The 22,500-nt window shown below is 36.8% G+C and overlaps 1 protein-coding gene across 1 annotated transcript in view; it reads left to right on the top strand.

Annotated features, from left to right (window-relative positions):
- Positions 1 to 22,500, top strand: part of Vps53 (vacuolar protein sorting 53) — a 363,462-nt gene that overhangs the window by 324,801 nt on the left and 16,161 nt on the right. Inside the window, exon 16 of the mRNA XM_068378791.1 lies at positions 333 to 437. Coding sequence (XP_068234892.1) covers positions 333 to 437 — 105 coding nt within the window. The remainder of the gene's footprint in view (positions 1 to 332; positions 438 to 22,500) is intronic.

Genomic DNA, 22,500 nt, shown 5'->3' with positions numbered 1-22,500 from the left:
TAGATAATAAAATTACATCAATACTTACCTGTATGTCACATTATGCCCTATCTCCTCCCCATTTCAAGTAGTTTTGTATATGTACTGTGAGGTCTATTTCGACTTCAGTATTCTAAGAACAAAGAGGTAAGGTGAGGTCTTGAATCAATTAGCTCTGTTTTGACAAAGGGAAGTTACACAAGGTTCTTGTGCTGGATCTTTCCTGGAGGAAAGGGTATAAAGGCTGGAGATTTTTTTTTTTTTTTTTAAGTTCAAATTTCTGAAATGTTAGCAGTGTGGACTCATGTTAAGTATCAAAATAATGAACTTCTTATTGGTTTTTTTTTTTTCAGGTTTACAAATGTCGTCCTATTAGTGGAGTTGGATGTGAACAGCTGTTATTGGATTGCCATGCCTTGAAGGCAGTAATGCTGCAACTGCCAGTTGTTAATTCCCAAGTATGTTATCATTAAACTTTTTCATGGTTAATTTGTATGAATGAAGCCAACAAATTGAAGCAAACTGGTTTTTGTGAGTGAGGCATTGCCCCAAATACCCATGTGCTTGGATTTGAAATAGGTGGTCATAATACATACTGAGTAGGAAAGAGAGAGAAATCTGCTTCTGCATCATCTTAACTTCTTAGTTTTATGAATTTTTTTAGCTTAGCTGAAAAAAAAAAACATTTCAACAATATCATCATTATATAATTGCTTATCCTGTGCTCAGCAGTTCCTCAGACTCTAATGAAAGAAGGACTATACACATACCTGGGCAGGTGTGCATCTGGGTAGGTCAGCTTCCAAAGATTTTACCAGATTTTAAATTAATTTCTACATAGTACTCCTTTTTCCTAGTTAACCACTGGATATTATTATTTCTGTTAATCTTAACAAAACTAAAAGTATGATTGTAAATAGATCAAGACAGTGGTCATTCTATTCTGAAGAAATGTTTTAGTTTTAATTCTTTCTTGTTCCCATACTAACAAACCTTTTGTTATTTATGTGGATATACTTTTGGCAGAGCTGGAAGGCAGCCATTAGATTTAAAATGTGTGATGGCAACCATGCCTAACCACTTGAGTGAATAGGCAGGAGGGGGCTAGGGGGTACCCAGCCACCTATATACTCTCACAGTTCTGAGCTATGTCACGATTTGCTTTTTGCTGCTAGAGAGCAGTCAAGGCATAGCCATTTAGACTATTGCTTTACATTCATCCTTTTTCTCTTACAGATGTAACTGTGTTTTTCCCCTGACACTCCATTACCGAGTAATGTGGCAGTTTTCAGATGTCAATGTTGTTTGTCCTCGCAAGTTTATCGGATGGAATCCTCTTCACTGACAGCTCCTCTTGAGGGTAATCGTTTTTCCTGTCTACGGGTTGGGCTCCAGGGAAGAATTTTTAATTCTCTCTTTGCTTCTTCTTCAGCGCTTATAACGACATGAGGGTGCAAAGTCAGCTGCTGCAACTGCGGCTGACGTCTAAGCTGTGTACAAGGTTCGCCTCACGTTCACCTTTTCTTCAATTCCTGCTGACGATGAGTCATCTCACCACCTGCCGATCACTTCGTCTTGTTACCCAGCCTTTTCCATTAGCCCTCCACAACACATTTAGATTTTCCTTAGTGACTTTGTGGGGCTTGAAGACTCGAGGAGTATCAGAGTGATATACCAGCAGGGGTTTCACCTTCCAATCCCCACTGACATTTGCACAGATTGCAAGGATAAGCCTGTCCTTCAAAGGCTTATGACCATGTAGCCTCTTTTCTTCTGCCATGATGTATTTTCAACTAGGCGTTTTTTCCCTAAAAGCCCAGTCTCGTCGCAATTGAAGACTTACTGGGGACTAGCCTTCCCGGAGAGTCAACTTGTCGAACATCTGAACAAAAGGCTTAGGCCATTTTCGTGTCCGAGCTTGCAGCCTCCGCATGACGCACCACCGAGTGAATGCCTGAGTGTGTCTTAAATTTTTCAAACCACCCATGAGAAGCCTTGAACTTTGGGGTTTCCTGCTTCGATATTCCTTCTCCTGCGTTGGCTTCTGCCTGAGCAAGCACAAGATCACCGAAAAAAGCACTGGCTTTCTGGTAGATTATCGCTTCGGTGATAGTGTCTCCAGCCATTTCTTTGTCCTTTATCCAGACAAGCAGCAGTCTCTCCATCTCTTCATGGACATGGCTCCTCTTCCCGGAGAAAACAGTCACGCCCTTAGGTTTTGCGGCTTTGATAGCTTCCTTCTGCTTCATGATCGTTCCTATTTTAGACGGATTTCTGCCATGTTCTTTCGCGATCACATTTAGCCAGCCTCGTATTTATTGATTATTTCCATCTTCATCTCCATGGAAAGCATCATCCTCTTCTATCCCTTGACATCAGCGACTTTCTTGGGACCCGTGGCTAATGATGTGTCATAAGTAACACACACGATAACAGTACGTACTGTACAAGTGTTACGAAAGCAGAATCACAAACACACAGTCAATGCGTAAGATACCGCTGCCAGCACGAAAAAACATAGGGATACCAATGCGTAGATACACAATGGGATACAGTACATTAGATGCTGACCAATAGGAGAGCAGGTTCTCATGGTGTAAACATGCACCCGAGTAGGGAGATAACCTATGGGAACGCAGGAGGATTGTAGCAAGTTTACAGTCTGGCGGCACACAAATTTCAAAATCCTTCTCGAATACGGTCGGGCTCTCGCACCATACCTCCTTTCGTACCGTACCTCCTTTCGTTGTCTGAAACATTTTTCGTAATCTGGTTGTAAAATTTTTCGCATCCACTTTCGCAAAGTGAAAATTTTGTAAGCCGATTCTTTCATGTCGAGAGGTTTGACTGTGTGTGTATGTGTATATATATATATATATATATATATATATATATATATATATATATATATATATATATATATATATATATATATATATATATGTATATATATACATATATATATATATGTATATAATTTATATATATATATGTATATATATATGCATATATGTATATATATGTATAAGTATGCTATATATATATATATATATATATATATATATATATATATATATATATATTTATATATATGTATATACATATATATGTATATATATATATATATATATATATATATATATATATATATGCTTATATATATGCTTATATGTATATTTGTATATATATACCCACATATATATGTATATATATGTATAAATATCCTATATATATATATATATATATATATATATATATATATATATATATATATATATATATATATATATATATATATATATAGATATATATATATATATATATATATATATATATATATATATATATATATATATATATATATAGATAGATATATATATATATATATATATATATATATATATATATATATATATATATATATATATATATATATATATATATATATATATATATATATATATATATATATATATATATATATATATATATATCTATATATATATATACATATATATTTGAGCTCAGCCATGTCATCCTGATGGAAGGTTCCATTAGTAGGTTTCTTAGGTATATTTGCTACAATGATGCTCCCAGAGAATTAAAAATAGGTCTCCAAAATTCTAACTCCTGGCGCGAGTATCCTTATTATATCTTTAAGGATATCGCATAATATCAGGGGTTGTAATTTTTGATACGACACATAGCAATCTTCACCCCAAATAGATTTAACTCTTTGAGGGGGAAGATTGGTGAACGAAAGGGGAGCCGTTATTAAGGTACCTGGTGGACCCCCTCCCTGTACTGCTACGGCCCATCATTCCTTTGAACTGTAGCATTTAAGCAAGTGCGCTCCCACATTTCTCTTGGTTGTGTTACTGTTTATTGGAATATTATCATGCAATCTCCAGCATCTTCATCCTCTGGAAAGTTGAGTATTTAATCTTTCCTGTGTATAATTTTTAGCTCCCTTCTCACAGTTGAATTGGCACAATTTAAGTGTGTTAAGTGGAGCACAGCCAACCCCGGAGGCAGCCATTTTGAGACCGCTGTCGCACGTCATATTGCAATTATTTAGTTAGTAGTGCAACGCTCCCGGTATTTAGCTATAAAGAAACTTTTTAGCTAATTAGGCAAAATTATACTAGTGAAGATTGCATCTATATAATATTTCCTCTTCTAATATATAACATTACTTTTGTATGCCTAACCCGTTTCGTATATGTTAGTAATGTAAATCCCATTGTTTAACCTCTTGTATCGTTCATATTAATTCTGTGGGGGATATATATCCCCTAGAATTTATTGGCATAATTCGATACGTTTCTCTTTTAGACAAAAGAGGATAAACCCTTCCTCCCCCCTGAGCGCCGCCATCCCAAGCGGCATCCCTATATTTCGTCATCGCCACTGAGTAGTTATCTCCAGCTTGACTTTGATAGTTTTGCCGCCAAGTATTCCGGCTTCGAAGTATGACAGTAACTCAGGGTGTATTGTCTTGTAGCCGACAATGTCGCCGACAGGGGAATCATGATTCCTCTGCCGCTCACGACGTTGTTGGCATGGGAAGCTATGCTTCCTTAGTTTACAACCAAAAGTAGGCGGCATACCTGCCGCCACCTTCTTCCTTGTGGAATATAACAAATGTCTATGGCCGACAATGTCGCTGACACATGCTTCCTTAGTTTACAGCCGACATTAGGCGGCATACCTGCCGCCGCCTTTCTCCCCTGCAAACTGTAAGACCCTTTTCCCTCCCCCCCTCTGTCTTTTAATGTCAGCCTAGCCATCACAACATTCTTTTGGCCAGTATTCTACATCATTCCGGCTTGCTGGGTTGACTAGTTGCTGATTGGGACCCTACCAGCTGCGGTTAGGTTCCCGCCTCGGCCAACTCCCCCTTATGTCCTTCATTCACCGGAAGCAAATGCCCCGGGGGGAAGACTGAGCTGGCCCTGATGGCTGCTGGTGGGAAACCCAATATACTGTTGGGAAATCTTCAGTCCTCTCTTGAACTGCCATCCACAGACCTCGCAACCGGCAGTACAGCCGGCGGCAAAAGTTGTGGCTGGATGGAAACTAGAATCAGATGCATTCCTCCCCTTCCATTAGAATTCACATTCTGGCAAGGAGACAGTAGGCGGCAGTAGCCCTCCTACACTTCCATTTATTGTGCTAAACTGTAATATTAGGAAACCCTCCTTTCCATTTTTTCTCTCTCTTTATCTCTTAGTGACGCCAGGCACTAGCCTAACCCCGGTAGTGTACCTGTAAAACTACAGTATACAACAATACAGCAGCCAGTAAAACTACAGTATATAACAATACAGAAGTGGGAAAACTACAGTATATAACAATACAGTAGAACAAGTATTTCTAACATACTCTTTGTATCCTTTCGCATTCTATTGTTGGTGAGGTTGAAGCATTCCCTCAACACCCTGATGAATCCTTTGATTATTGGGACACTCATGAAACACTGTTCAGTATTAATATTTTACAGGTGGAGGAGCTAGTATAAATATTTAGTAGCTCCGGCTCTATGTACGAGAGTTATTCCACTCTGTATTTTCCCTTATAAGGAATTTAAATATTAATATTGACGGAGGTCTCAGCAACTGCCTGTGAGAGGAAACACAGATATGGGTCTTTCATATTTCCTTTCTTGCTTATGATCCTAAGCTATTAAATATAATAGTATGTATTATTATTTTTTATGTATGCATTATATCAATGATATAAACAACTGAGTACTCATTTCACCCTTTTTCTCCATTACAGGAGGAGCCAATGGTGAGGTGTACAGTTGTGCTCTGCAACCACAAGAGTAAGAACTTTGTGGGCCTACGATGTAGAGGTCTCATGCCCCCTGCTGCATCGTATCTGGATCCCGGAGGTACTAGGATCTGACTTGACCTATCTGACTGACGGCTTTGGAGAAGATATCCCTGTCATTACGGAGTCAAGGAATACAGCAAAGGAAACCCTTCGAAGGATAGTATGAGGCTTCCAGAAGAACTCTCCGGGACCTTACCTACCTAACAAATCTCTGAAGTGCCTACTGTTCCCTAAGGCTCAATCTAGTACGTTTGTGCTTCAGGTACATGTCCAGCCTCACTTTTTCCAACGGACAGTGGACACGGATATCAACAAGGCACTGCAAGGCTTGGACATCCACCAAGAACAGATGTCGGAGGTGTCCATCGACACCGGACAGGACCTACTGCAAGAAGGCCCTGAATAAGAAGTGGTTCAACCACCCATGGAGGAAGAAGGATTTGTTTTGACGGTGGCTTAGGTCCCTCAGCTTACTGTGTCGGCATATCAACCTATGCCGTTAACCTCTTCAGCCCCAACTCCCCAACTGGCTAGACAGGTCGGCAGTAGGGAAGCACTCCTAGAGTCGATCCAGCAGATGTTGACACTGTTCAGGGAGGAACAAGAGCAGAATGAGCAAGATGTCAAAGAGATGAAGAGAGAGGTACAGGTAGGGAAACGACCTGGCGCTTCCAGGGGCTCTGCTAAGCCCCTTAAAATATCTGACCTCCCTAACTACTCTGAAACCAACCCCTGGAGGCAGACGGAACAAATGCCCACGTTGAATGGGAAGCTTTATATCTCCGAGAAGTTGGGGGCCAAACCCCTTAAAGAGCTTCAATTCTAGCCCAGCTTTCAGCATACCCAGATTGCTACGTGAGACTGCGAGATGAACCTACATCCCACGAGGAGACTATAACGAAGGAAGTCATTGTCCTCGAACATGACAAGGCACAAGCCATCCTTACTAAGACCCAGAAAGGAGCTGGATATACTAACTCCAAAGTCTCAGCATTGAGCAAGAAGCACCCAACCTTCATTGCTCCTTCCTCCAGAGCCTTCCCTCTTTCGGGGAAAGCCCTAGACTGTGTCATGAGAGCAGCCAAAGAGGGCAAACCCTGCCCAATCTTAGAGAAATGCAAACCATTAGCTCTAGCTATGCCCACCTGCGAGGAAAAGTGGAAAGAGGTACATCTAACCTTCTCCGTCTCGAAATTGGATCCGGAGATAGCAGACCAGCAGTTTAATGAGAACCTTCCAAAGTTGCCAAACCATTTTTGAGAAGGGAACAGGAGACGAAAGAGAGTCTTGCCGCCTCCCTGTCTCATCAGAAGTGCATGGAAATGTGTGCAGGCCGTAAATAACGCCCCACCCTTGTGATGGATTTTTATGCTTTTCTCAGGTCAAAAAAGGACCTGTAGAGAGCATGTGTTTGCTGCAACATCGATGAAACACGAACCCTGAAAATCTATTTCATCATGTATCTGGGGCAAAGACCCTTTCCCACAGGAAGTGGTCCAAGAAGTCATTGCCAAAGCCACCATGGAGAATAGGAACCATCTCCAAAAGTTGGGCATGTCCTCAAAGAGGAAATCTTCATTAGAACTGCACAATTTCCGACCGTGACCATGACCTTGGATCCTCAAATGGTAGCCCAGCCGCAAACCACCTTCCAGATGGTCCCTCAACAGCTAGTAGCCAGTCCCATGTGTTCAATCGAGGCTTTGAAAGGCACTCGACCACTTTTCAGCCCTACAAAGGTAAGGGCCAAAAAAGAGGATCCTCCGGAAACCCAGCAAGGGTGGAGGAGAACCCGGTCACGGAAACAAGTCCTCAGGAACCTCTAAACAATGAGAGGTTCTAGGTAGAAAGGCAGACTTTTCCACTTTCGGGATCGTTGGACCTTTGATCCCTGGGTCCACAGCCAAATTACTAATGGACTTGGTTGGAAATGGAACAGAAATCCACCCCACTTTTCCAAAATTCTTCCAACACTCCACCCCTTATTGGAAGAATATACCTCGGAACTCTTGAACAAGAAGGTAATGAGAAAAGTGACGTCCATCAAAATTCCAGGGAAGGCTGTTTTGTTCACAAGAAAGACTCGGACAAACCCAGAGTCATTCTAGACTTGTCTCCACTCAACAAGTTCATCAAGAACAAGTTCCGGATGCTTACATTGCAACACATAAAGACCCTTCTACCAAAAAGGGGCGTGCACAGTCTCAATAGACCTGGCAGATGCTTACTGGCACCTACCAGTCAGTCGCCCCCTCTCCTCCTAACTAGGATTCAGGCTACAGAAGACAAAATATGTCTTCACAGCCATGGCCTTTAGACTAAACATAACCCCAAAGGTATTCACAAAGCTTGCGGACACAATCGTCCAGCAACTACACTCCGAAGGAGTACAAGTAGTAGCATACCTGGACGATTGGCTGGTGCAGACAGCATCCAAGACTACTTGTCTGCAAGTGCCTGGGAAGGTAATCCAGTTCCTGGAACACCTGGGCATCAAGATCAATCACTAAAAATCTCGCCTTTCTCCAGCTCTCAAGTCCAATGGTTAGGAATCCATGGGAGCTTGCAGTCACAACACCTCTCCATTCTATTAAAGAAGAGGAGAGGATTTCAAGACCCCAGCAGGAAAGAGCACTGGGCTCTCTCCACTTCGCAGTAGTGACAACCCAGTGCTAGAAGCACAGCTAAAGGATGCGTCAGCAGTCTCTAGAAGATACTCAACAAGGTTGACAACGACCCAATTGCGCACGCTATTAAGGCCATTGTCAACAAATAAGAGCCTAGAACAGATAATTCTCTTGCGACCACCACAAACATCAGTGGTGATACACATGGACGCCTCACTGAAAGAATGGTTAGGCCATTCACATGAAATGAAAGTGCAAGGAATTGATCACTCGAGATCAAAACTTTCACATCAACATCTTGGAGGCTACAGCAGTCTTCCTGACGTTGAAGAGACTATCCCCTCGCAGAGCAGTCCACATCAGACTGGTCCTCGATGAGGTGATAGTAATATGTCTTAATCAACAAGGCTCAAGTTCACCTCACATCAATCACGTGATGTTAGCCATCTTCCGCCTAGCACGGAAAAGAAGATGGCTTTTATCAGCAGTTCACCTTTAAGGGTTCCGCGATGTGAAGGCGGATGCTCTATCCAGGCGAAAGCCGATAGAGACAGAATGGTCCCTAGACGCAGACTCATTCTCCTTTATTTTCGATAAAAGTCCCTGAACTGCAGATTGACCTCTTCGTAACAAGCGACAACATGAAACTACCTCGTTATGTAGCCCCTTACGAGAACCTTAAGCAGAAGCGATAGATGCCATGCCTCTCGACTGGAACGGATGGAATCGGATTTACCCGTTTCCACCAACCAATCTCATGCTAAAAGTCCTCGATAAGCTAAGATCCTTCTGAGGAACAGCTGCTGTAGTGGCCCCCAAATGGCCCAAAAACAATTGGGTCCCTCTAGTTCTAGAATTGAAACTGAAGCTGGTTCCTCTGCCAAACCCAGTTTTATCCAAACTGGTGCAGAAGTCGACTGTTTACATTTCATCCTCGAGAACCAGCAACCTGTATCTCATGATTTTTTCGCCCTAACAGCAAACAAAAAGTTTGGGATATCGAAGAACAAGGTCTACTTCATTGTAGAGTACAAGTCAAGTTCAACCAGGAGACAATGTGAATTGTCTTGAAAGAAATGGGTATCCCTTGTGAAAACAATGGAACCAACAGAAATTTCAACAGATTTCCGTCTCTCTTTCTTCATTTACCCTCTTGAACAAGGCCTGACTTCCACTACGATAACTGCTTGTAAGTCGGCCTTGACTAGACTTCTATACGCCTTTGAGGTGGATCTCACAAGCGAAACCTTCTATAAGGTGCCAAAGCATGCACTAGACCCAAGCCGGCAACCCCTCCAAAGCCCATTACATGGTCATTGGTCAAAGTCTTGCACTATGCTTCGAACCTAAACAACAAGGATTGTACTCTAAAGGAACTAACACAGGAAGTCAATTTTCTGTTCGCAATAGCCTTAAGGGCTAGAGTTATTGAAATATTGGCCCTATCAGGGATGTAGGCCATATTCAGTTCCTAGACACAGGAGAACTGAACCCTTTTCCTGATCCTGCCTTTCTGTCTGAGAACGAGCTACCCACCAAGAGGTGGGGTCCTTGGAGAATCTGCCCACTGATGGAAGATGTCTCTCTATGCCCAGTAGAGTGTCTTAAGGTCTATCTTCGTAGAACTTCAGACTTCAAGGAAGGACAGCTCTTCAGAGGCGAAACCTCATGATCAAAATCTATCCCTAAGATAACTAAAAGCAATGCTCACCTACTTATTCGCAGAGCAGATCCTGACAGCTCACCCGCAGGTCACGATCCAAAGAAAATTGCTTCTTCACGGAACTTCTTTCAATACAGGGGCTTTGGTAGACTCCGCTCATACACTGGGAGGAGATCAACCCGAAGCAAGTACATGAAATAAAACATGTTTTGGTGGCGGCGGGTAGTGTTATAAAACACGTCGTCTAGCGCTGCGATGAACAGTGAACTGCTTTGGGACTTTCCAGTGCATCGGGTGCATGGGTACATTTACCCTCGAGTGCAACTCACAATGATGATTAACACACTGTTCCATATAGGTGCGTATCTGACCGATAACACCAGTGCTGAGTGAATGTTGCGTCACGGTGTTCATGCACTTCCAAAATCTGTACAAATCAGTCAGATTTGATTTCACATCTCCATTGAGTGGCATCATTTCGATGAAGTTACATTTTTTCGACGAGAAAATATGAACCCTGAGGTGTTTTCAGTGCCGGATCAGATTCATACCTGATTGTAACTACATTTGATAATCTAGTGGCAAGGTAAAATACTAAACGTATTTGCATCCTATTGCTGTTATCTCAGTTACGGACGAATAAAGCATACTAGAGTTTTAAATAAACACTAGAAGGGCCAAACTTGAAATCAGAGTACAGATTTCCAGGGTATGAGAAGGGTAATCTCTAAGAACTACTGTCCGTCCCTATGGAGATACAAACTTTGAATCCTTATATTCGAAGTCGACACTTTCCCTGCAGGGGGCAGGAAGCCTTAAGCTAGTTCCAAGCTTAGTGGATATTGCAGACAATGGTAATGTCATATATAAAGGTATAGGAGACCATATAAGGAACTCATTCAAAGTATAGGTACTTATATAAACCCACAGATATAGTACTTTCAAGTTAAATCTCTGGTGAGCTTCCATCAGGACGACATGGCCGAGCCCAAAAAACGGATTTTGAGCAAAGCGAAAAATCTGTTTTTTGGGTGAGATAGCCATGTTGTCCTGATGGACCTACCCTTCTTTCTTAAATGCAAAAAGGAATGATGGACCGTAGCAGTACAGGGAGGGGGCCCACCGGGGACCTTGATAACGGCTCCCCTTTCGTTCGCCACTCTTCCCCCCTCAAAGAGTTAAATCTATTTTGGGTGAAGATTGCTATGTGTCGTATCAAAAAATACATCCCCTGATATTATGCGATATCCTTAAAGATATATTAAGGATACTCTCACCAGGAGTTAGAATTCTGGAGACCTATGGTTAATTCTCTGGGAGTATCACTGTAGCAAATATCCCTAAGAAAACTACCTAAAGGAACCTTCCATCAGGATGACATGGCTATCTCACCCAAAAATAGATTTTTCACTTTGCTCAAAATCCGTATATATATATATATATATATATATATATATATATATATATATATATATATATATATGTATTTATAAATGTATATATATACATATATATGTGTACTTATATATATATATATATATATATATATATATATATATATATATATATATATATATATATATATATATATATATATACACAGTATATGATATATATATATGAATATATATATATATATATATATATATATATATATATATATATATATATATATATATATATATATACATACATATTTATATATATATATATATATATATATATATATATATATATATGTATATATATATATATATATATATATATATATATTTATATAAATGTATATATGTATGTATGTGCATATGTTTATATATATAAATACATATATATATGTATATATATACATATATATATATATATATATATATATATATATATATAGATATATATATATATATATATATATATATATATATATATATATATGTAATCATATAAATGTATGTATGTATGTATGTATATATATATGTATATAATATATATATATATATATATATATATATATATATATATATATATATATATATATTTATATATATATATATATATATATATATATATATATATATATATATATATATATGTATGCATATATATATATATATATATATATATATATATATATATTATTACTAGCCAAGCTACAACCTTAATTGGAAAAGCAAGATGCTATAAGCCCAAGGGCTCCAATAGGGAAAAATAGCCCAGTGAGGAAAGGAAATAAGGAAATAAATAAATGATGAGAATAAGGTAACAATAAATCATTCTAAAAACAACAACGTCAAAACAGATATGACTTTTATAAACTATTTACAACGTCAAAAACAGATATGTCATATATAAACTATAGGAAAACTCATGTCAGCCTGGTCAACATAAAAATATTTGCTCCAACTTTGAACTTTTGAAGTTCTATTGATTCAACTACCCGATTAGGAAGATCATTCCACAACTTGGTAAGAGCTGGAATAAAACTTCTAGAATACTGTGGAGTATTGGGCCTCATGATGGAGAAGGCCTGGCTATTAGAATTAACTGCCTGCCTAGTATTACGAACAGGATAGATTTTCCAGGGATATCTGAATGTAAAGGATGGTCAGAGTTATGAAAAATCTTATGCAACATGCATAATGAACCAATTGAACGATGGTGCCAATGATTAATATCTAGATCAGGAATAAGAAATTTAATAGACCATAAGTTTCTGTCCAACAAATTAAGATGAGAATCAGCAGCTGAACACCAGACAGGAGAACAATACTCAAAACAAGGTAGAGTGAAAGAATTAAAACACTTCTTCAAAGTAGATTGATCGCCGAAAATCATGTAAGACTTTCTCATTAAGTCAATTTTTTTGTGCAATTGAAGAAGACACAGACCTAATGTGTTTCTCAAAAGTAAATTTTCTGTCGAGAATCACACCAAAAATTTTAGAAGAGTCATTCAAATTTAAAGAAACATCAGTACTGAGATCCAGATGTTGAGGAGCCACTGTCCCTGACCTACTTACAATCATACTTTGAGTTTTTTTAGGATTCAACTTCATACCTCATAATTTGCACCATGCACTAGTCTTAGCTAAATCTCTATTAAGGGATTCACCAACCCCAGATCTACATTCAGGGGATGGCATTGATGCAAAGAGAGTAGCATCATCTGCATATGCAACAAGCTTGTTTTCTAGGCCAAACCACGTGTTATATATATATATATATATATATATATATATATATATATATATATATATATATATATATATATATATATATATATAGTATGAAAAGTAATGGGCCGAGAACACTACCCTGTGGAACACCGGATATCACATTCCTATACTCACTATGGTGCCCATCAACAACAAATCTTTGAGATCTATGACTTAAAAAATCAATAATAAGGCTAAGAAACGACCCACCCACTCCCAACTGTTTGAGTTTGAAAACAAGGTCCTCATGATTAACACAGTCGAAGGCAGCGCTAAAATCAAGGCCAATCATACGAACTTCCTGACCACAATCAAGGGATTTCTGTACAGTATTGGAGATTGTAAGAAGGTTTCACATGCTCCAAGGCCTTTACGGAAACCAAATTGCAAACTAGGGAATAGATGATTACCCTCAGCAAACCTATTAAGATGTTTTGCCAGAAGACTTTTAAAAACTTTAGATAATATGGGAGTTATGGAAATTGGGCGGTAATCAGTGGGACTTGAGCTACCACAAATACATTTAGATAGAGGAGTAACATTACGAATTCTCCAACAAGTGCTAAAAGCTCCTCTTCTTGCTAACTTGTATAAAATAACAGATAATTTTGGAGCTAAGAAATCTGCTTTCTTTATAAAAAATCATTGGAAAAATACCATTTTGGTCTACACCTCCATAAGCATCAAAGTCCATCAACAGTGCTTTAATCTCACGAGATCGAAAAGCTAAACTAGTTAGTTTAGCCTCAGGAAAACAAGAAGTTTTACATTAGTCTATTTACAGTCAGAAACATCAGCCAAAATGGTTGCCTTTTCCTTTGGACAGTGAGTGATTGAGCCATCTGGTTTAAGTAGAGGAGGAACTGTTGCATCTACACCAAAGAGTGCAGATTTAAGGGTTGACCACCATTAAGTTCCTGATTTGTACCAGAAAGGGTTTCTTTTATGGTTAAATTGTACTCCTTTTCAGTCGAGGCATAAACTCTCTTGAGCAAAAGCTCAAAGCTGAGTATAATTGTTACAGGTCAAATCTGATCTCTTACCCTTCCAAAGATGATAGGCCTGCTGCTTCTCCAAATAAGCACGTCTACAATCATCATTAAACCACGGTTTGTCCTTCACTCGGTACCTTAGCACACAAGAAGTGATACGCCTATCAATTATTTTGACTAGATTCTCATTCAAAGGGACATCTGGATCCACACTGCTATATAATTGTGAGCAATTCAACCACAAAATATCATGCAAAATCCCATTCCAGTCTGCTTGGGATTTCATATAAATTTTACAAGAGTATGATATATCAGGGACAGGTTGCTCAGTCTTCACTACTAATAAAATCAAGGCATGATCAGATGTCCCGACTGGAGAACCAACCTTACTAGTTATAACGCCAGGGGAGTCTGTGTATACGAGGTCCAAGCAATTACCAGACCTGTGAGTAGCTTCATTTATGATTTGCTCACATCCTGATTCAGAGGCAAAGTCTAAAGCTCTTAAGCCATGGCGATCGGTAGGAGAGATAGAACTTAACCACTCCCTATGGTGAGCATTAAAATTACCAACAAAGACAAAAAAAGCCTTCTATCATATTCTTGTATCTTAGCCATACTGGTAAGAAGACAATCGAAGATAGAATCATCCATGTCTGGATTCCGGTAGATGGAACACATGTAAATTTGTCATGCCTGCCACAATCTTTTATTACCTGAATCTCATGACATCCACATTGATAGCAGGACTTATGAGAAGCAGGGTACTCGGTCCTAATACAGTCACAGAATGTCAGTCTTAATGTTTCCCTTTATTCCTACTCGGTGTTTGTTACCTGGTCAGAAGTGCATTTCATCCACGGAATTTCCCTACTGGTCTTAGATTCCATTGCTGACCAAATTACATATTGAAATGTATTCGTGGCTTATTTTAAAAACATTAAGGTCACAAATGTTAGTGATAAAATCATCAATCATATATATATATATATATATATATATATATATATATATATATATATATGTGTGTGTGTGTGTGTGTGTGTGTGTGTGTGTGTGTTTGTGTGTGTGTGTGTACGTAGTAGGTTGGCCAGGGCACCAACCACCCATTAAGATACTACCACTGGAGGGTCATGGGGTCTTTCGACTGGCCAAACAGTGCTACATTGCATCCTTATCTCTGGTTACTGTTCATTTCCCCTTTGCTTACACACACACACACCGAATACACTGGCCTATTTTTTTACATATTCTCCTCTGTCCTCATACACTTTATAACACTGAGATTACCAAACAATTTCATCACCCAAGAGGTTTCTGCAATGTAATTTTTCAGCGGCCACTTTCCTCTTAGCAAGGGTAGAGGAGACTCAAGCTATTGTAAGCAGCTCTTCTAGGAGAAGGACACTCCAAAATCAAACCATTGTTCTCTAGTCTTGGGTAGTGCTATAACCTCTGTACCATGGTCTTCCACCGTCTTGGGATAGAGTTCTCTTGTAAGGGTACACTAGGGCACACTATTCTATCTTATTTCTCTTTCTCTTGTTTTGTTAAAGTTTTTATAGTTTATATAGGAGATGCTTATTTTAATGTTGCTACTCTTTTGAAATATTTTATTTTTCGTTGTTTCCTTTCCTCACTGTGCTATCTTCCACGTTGGAGCCCCTGGGCTTCTAGCATCCTACTTTTCCTACAAGGGTTGTAGCTTAGGAAGTAATAAAAATAAATATATATATATATATATATATATATATATATATATATATATATATATATATATATATATATACATATATATATATATATATATATATATATATATATATATATATATACATATATATATATATATATATACTGTATATATATATACAGTATATATATAGTATTATATAAATATATATGTGTGTGTGGATGTGTATATATATATATGTATATATTTATATATATATATATATGTATATATATGTATATATATTTGTATACGTATATTCATACATATATATATATATATATATATATATATATATATATATATATATATATATATATATATATATATAGATATAGATATATATATACATATATATATATATATATATATATATATATATATATATATATATATATATATATATATATATAATTCAAATAAGTCATATATATAAATACATTAATGTCTGGATTCTCTTAACGACCTTGGGGTCAGAGCCCCACGCAAAATCACTCAACGACTAAAGTATGTGACTGGCCGGGTTTCAAACACTGGTCCAGGATACTTGTATGACATTGACCATACCACTCACCCACGAAGAGAGATAGTCAATGACAATTCTTCTGTACAAATACCTGTGGGATTCATGTTTTTTTGTACTTAGAATTTAAATCAACCCATCTTCACCATCATAGCTAATTGGTAGGTTTGTGACTTGATATTCGATTAATGATAAATTTTGTACATTTAAACTTTGATGTATCAATATATATGGCTTATTTAGAATATGAAAAAAAAAAGTTTAAATGTGCAAAATTTATCATTAATCGAATGCCAAGTCACAAAACCACCAATTAGCTACGATTGTGAAGATGGGTTGATTTCAATTCTAAGTACAAATACAACCTGAATTTGACAGGTATATGTACAGAAGATCATCAGTGTAGAACCTGTAACCTGTGGAAGAGGAACCTGCATGTTTTCTGTGCCTAGCAAGTGACCCCTCCCCACAACTCTTAGTGTTAATAATTTGAAGTTGCAGGAGACCCGTTATACATAAACCCTTGAAGTGGAGGTAGGGAGGGCCATCATGTACACTAGAAACAATTATCAAAATAATAGATGGATTTTGAGCAAAGCAAAAAATCTGTTTTTGGTGTTAGATAGCCATGTTGTCCTGATGGACCCACCCTTCTTTTTTAAAATGACCCCACCCAAAACTACTCTATCTGCAGCTATTCCTGCTTAAATGCAAAAAGGTATGATGGGCCGTAGCAGTACAGGGAGGGGGTCCACCGGGTACCTTGATAACGGCTCCGCTTTCATTCGCCACTCTTCCCCCTCAAAGAGTTAAATCTATTTTGGGTGAAGATTGCTATGTGTCGTATCAAAAAATACATCCCCTGATATTATGCGATATCCTTAATGATATATTAAGGATACTCTCCTCAGGAGGTAGAATTCTGGAGACCTATGGTTAATTCTCTGGGAGTATCACTGTAACAAATATCCCTAAGAAAACTACCTAAAGGAACCTTCCATCAGGACGACATGGCTATCTCACCCAAAAATAGATTTTTCACTTTGCTCAAAATCCGTTATATATATATATATATATATATATATATATATATATATATATATATATATATATATATATATATATATATATATATATATATATATACTGTATATATATGTATTTATAAATGTATATTTATATACATATATATGTGTATTTATATATATAAATATATATATACAGTATATGATATATATATATATATATGAATATATATATATATATATATATATATATATATATATATATATATATATATATATATATATATATAATTATATATATATATATATACATATATATATATATATATATATATATATATATATATATATGCATATATATATAAAATATAAATGTGTATATGTATTTATGTATATATATATATATATATATATATATATATATGTATATATATATATTATATGTATATATATGTATATATATATGCATATATATATATATATATATATATATATATATATATATATATATATATATATATATTTTATTACTAGCCAAGCTACAACCCTAATTGGATAAGCAAGATGCTATAAGCCCAAGAGCTCCAGTAGGGGAAAATAGCCCAGTGAGGAAAGGAAATAAATAAATGATGAGAATAAGGTAACAATAAATCATTCTGAAAACAATAACAATGTCAAAACAGATATATCTTATTTAAACTATTAACCACGTCAAAAACAGATATGTCATATATAAACTATAAAAAAACTCCTGTCAGCCTGGTCAACATAAAAACATTTGCTCCAACTTTGAACTTTTGAAGTTCTATTGATTCAACTACCGGATTAGGAAGACCATTCCACAACTTGGTAACAGGTGGAATAAAACTTCCAGAATACTGTGTAGTATTGGGCCTCATGATGGAGAAGGCCTGGCTATTAGAATTAACTGCCTGCCTAGTATTACGAACAGGATAGATTTTCCAGGGATATCTGAATGTAAAGGATGGTCGGAGTTATGAAAAATCTTATGCAACATGCATAATGAACCAATTGAACGATGGTGCCAATGATTAATATCTAAATCAGGAATAAGAAATTTAATAGACCATAAGTTTCTGTCCAACAAATTAAGATGAGAATCAGCAGCTGAACACCAGACAGGAGAACATTACTCAAAACAAGGTAGAATGAAAGAATTAAAGCACTTTTTCAAAATAGATTGATCGCCGAAAATCTTGTAAGACTTTCTCAATAAGTCAATTTTTTCGTGCAATTGAAGAAGTCACAGACCTAATGTGTTTCTCAAAAGTAAATTCGCTGTCGAGAATCACACCAAAAATTTTAGAAGAGTCATTCAAATTTAAAGGAACATTATCAGTACTGAGATCCAGATGTTGAGGAGCCACTGTCCTTGACTTACTTACAATCATACTTTGAGTTTTGTTAGGATTCAACTTCATACCTCATAATTTGCACCATGCACTAATCCTAGCTAAATCTCTATTAAGGGATTCACCAACCCCAGATCTACATTCAGGGGATGGAATTGATGCAAAGAGAGTAGCATCATCTGCATATGCAACAAGCATGTTTTCTAGGCCAAACCACATGTTATGTGTATATAGTATGAAAAGTAATGGGCCAAGAACACTACCCTGTGGAACACCGGATATCACATTCCTATACTCACTATGGTGCCCATCAACAACAACGTCTTTGAGATGCATTACTTAAAAAATCAATAATAATGTTAAGAAACGACCCACCCACTCCCAACTGTTTGAGTTTGAAAACAAGGTCCTCATGATTAACACAGTCAAAGGCAGCGCTAAAATCAAGGCCAATCATACGAACTTCCTGACCACAATCAAGGGATTTCTGTACAGCATTGAAGATTGTAAGGTTTCACATGCTCCAAGGCCTTTACGAAAACCAAATTGCAAACTAGGGAATAAATGATTACCCTCAGCAAACCTATTAAGATGTTTTGCCAGAAGACGTTCAAAAACTTTAGATAATATGGGAGTTATGGAAATTGGGCGGTAATCAGTGGGACTTGAGCTACTACAAACACATTTAGATAGAGGAGTAACTTTACGAATTCTCCAACAAGTGCTAAAAGCTCCTCTTCTTGCTAACTTGTATAAAATAACAGATAATTTTGGAGCTAAGAAATCTGCTGTCTTTATAAAAAAATCAATGGAAAAATACCATTTTGGTCTACACCTCCATAAGCATCAAGGTCCATCAACAGAGCTTTAATCTCACGAGATCGAAAAGCTAAACTAGTTAGTTTAGCCTCAGGAAAACAGAAATGAGGAAGTTCAAGTTTTACATTACTCTGTTTACTGTCAGAAACATCAGCCAAACTGTGCCTTTTCCTTTGGACAGTGAGTGATTGAGCCATCTGGTTTAAGTAAAGGAGGAACTGTTGCATCTACACCAAAGAGTGCAGATTTAAGGGTTGACAACCATTTATGTTCCTGATTTGTACCAGAAAGGGTTTCTTTTATGGTTAAATTGTACTCCTTTTCAGTCGAGGCATAAACTCTCTGAGCAAAAGCTCGAAGCTGAGTATAGTTGTTCCAGGTCATATCTGATCTCTTACCCTTCCAAAGATGATAGGCCTGCTGCTTCTCCAAATAAGCACGTCTACAATCATCATTGAACCACGGTTTGTCCTTCACTCGGTACCTTAGCACACAAGAAGTGATACGCCTATCAATTATTTTGACTAGATTCTCATTCAAAGGGACAACAGGATCTACACTGCTATATAATTGTGAGCAATTCAACCACAAAATATCATGCAAAATCCCATTCCAGTCTGCTTGGGATTTCATATAAATTTTACAAGAGTATGATATATCAGGGACAGGTTGCTCAGTCTTCACTACTGATAAAATCAAGGCATGATCAGATGTCCCGACTGGAGAACCAACCTTACTAGTTATAACGCCAGGGGAGTCTGTGTATACGAGGTCCAAGCAATTACCAGACCTGTGAGTAGCTTCATTTATGATTTGCTCACATCCTGATTCAAAGGCAAAGTCTAAAGCTCTTAAGCCATGGCGATCGGTAGGAGAGATAGACATCCATGTCTGGATTCCGGTAGATGGAACACATAAAAGTTGTCATGCCTGCCACAAACTTTTATTACCTGAATCTCATGACATCCACATTGATAGCAGGACTTATGAGAAGCAGGGTACTCGGTCCTAATATAGTCACAGAATGTCAGTCTTAATGTTTCCCTTTATTCCTACTCGGTGTTTGTTACCTGGGCAGAAGTGCATTTCATCCACGGAATTTCCCTACTGGTCTTAGATTCCATTGCTGACCAAATTACATATTGAAATGTATTTGTGGCTTATTTGAAAAATATTAAGGTCACAAATGTCAGTGATAAAATCATCAATCATATATATATATATATATATATATATATATATATATATATATATATATATATATATATATAGGTAGTAGGTTGGCCAGGGCACCAACCACCCATTAAGATACTACCACAGAAGGGTTATGGGGTCTTTCGACTGGCCAAACAGTGTTACATTGGATCCTTATCTCTGGTTACTGTTCATTTCCCCTTTGCTTACTCACACACACACTGAATACTCTGGCATATTTTTTACATATTCTCCTCTGTCCTCATACACTTGATAACACTGAGATTACCAAACAACTTTTCATCACCCAAGGGGTTTCTGCAATGTAATTGTTCAGCGGCCACTTTCCTCTTGGCAAGGGTAGAAGAGACTTTAGCTATTGTAAGCAGCTCTTCTAGGAGAAGTACAGTCCAAAATCAAACCATTGTTCTCTAGTCTTGGGTAGTGCCATAACCTCTGTACCATGGTCTTCCACCGTCTTAGGTTAGAGTTCTCTTGCTTGAGGGTACACTAGGGCACACTATCTTATTTCTCTTTCTCTTGTTTTGTTATTTTTTTTTTTATTTTATATGGGAGATGTTTATTTTAATGTTATTACTCTTTTCAAATATTTTATTTTTCGTTGTTTCCTTTCCTCACTGGGCTATCTTCCCCGTTGGAGCCCCTGAGCTTCTAGCATCCTGCTTTTCCAACAAGGGTTGTAGCTTAGGTAGTAATAAAAATAACATATATATATATATATATATATATATATATATATATATATATATATATATATGTGTGTGTGTGTGTGTGTGTGTGTATGTATGTATATATATTTATATATATACAGTATATATATATATAGTTATATATATATAAATATATATGTATATATATAAACTATATATATACTATATATATATATATATATATATATATATATATATATATATATATATATATATATATATATATATATAGATATGTATATATTTATACATAATATATATACAGTATATATATTTATATATATATGTATATATATTCATACATAAAGATATATATATATATATATATATATATATATATATATATATATATATATATATATATATATATATATATATATATGTATATATAATTCAAATAAGCCATATGTATAAATACATTAAAGTCTGGATTCTCTTAACGACCTCGGGGTCAGAGCCCCAGGCAAAATCACTCAAAGACTATAGTATCTGACTGGCCGGGTTTCGAACACTGGTCCAGGATACTTGTATGACATTGACCATACCACTTACCCACGAAGAAAGATAATAGTCAGTTACAATTCTTCTGTACATTTACCTGTGGAATTCAGATTTTTTTTTTGTACTTAGAATTGAAGTCAACCCATCCTCACCATCATAGCTAATTGGTAGGTTTGTGACTTGGTATTCGATCAATGATAAATTTTGCACATTTAAACTTTAATGTATCAGTATATATGGCTTATTTAGAATATTAAAAACGTTTAAATGTGCAAAATTTATCATTAATCGAATG

This window comes from Palaemon carinicauda, chromosome 8 (assembly GCF_036898095.1).
Source record: "Palaemon carinicauda isolate YSFRI2023 chromosome 8, ASM3689809v2, whole genome shotgun sequence".
NCBI classification, from domain to species: Eukaryota; Metazoa; Arthropoda; class Malacostraca; order Decapoda; family Palaemonidae; genus Palaemon; species Palaemon carinicauda.
Note: the sequence above shows the minus strand (reverse complement) of the source record. Positions and strands in the feature narration are given on the sequence as shown.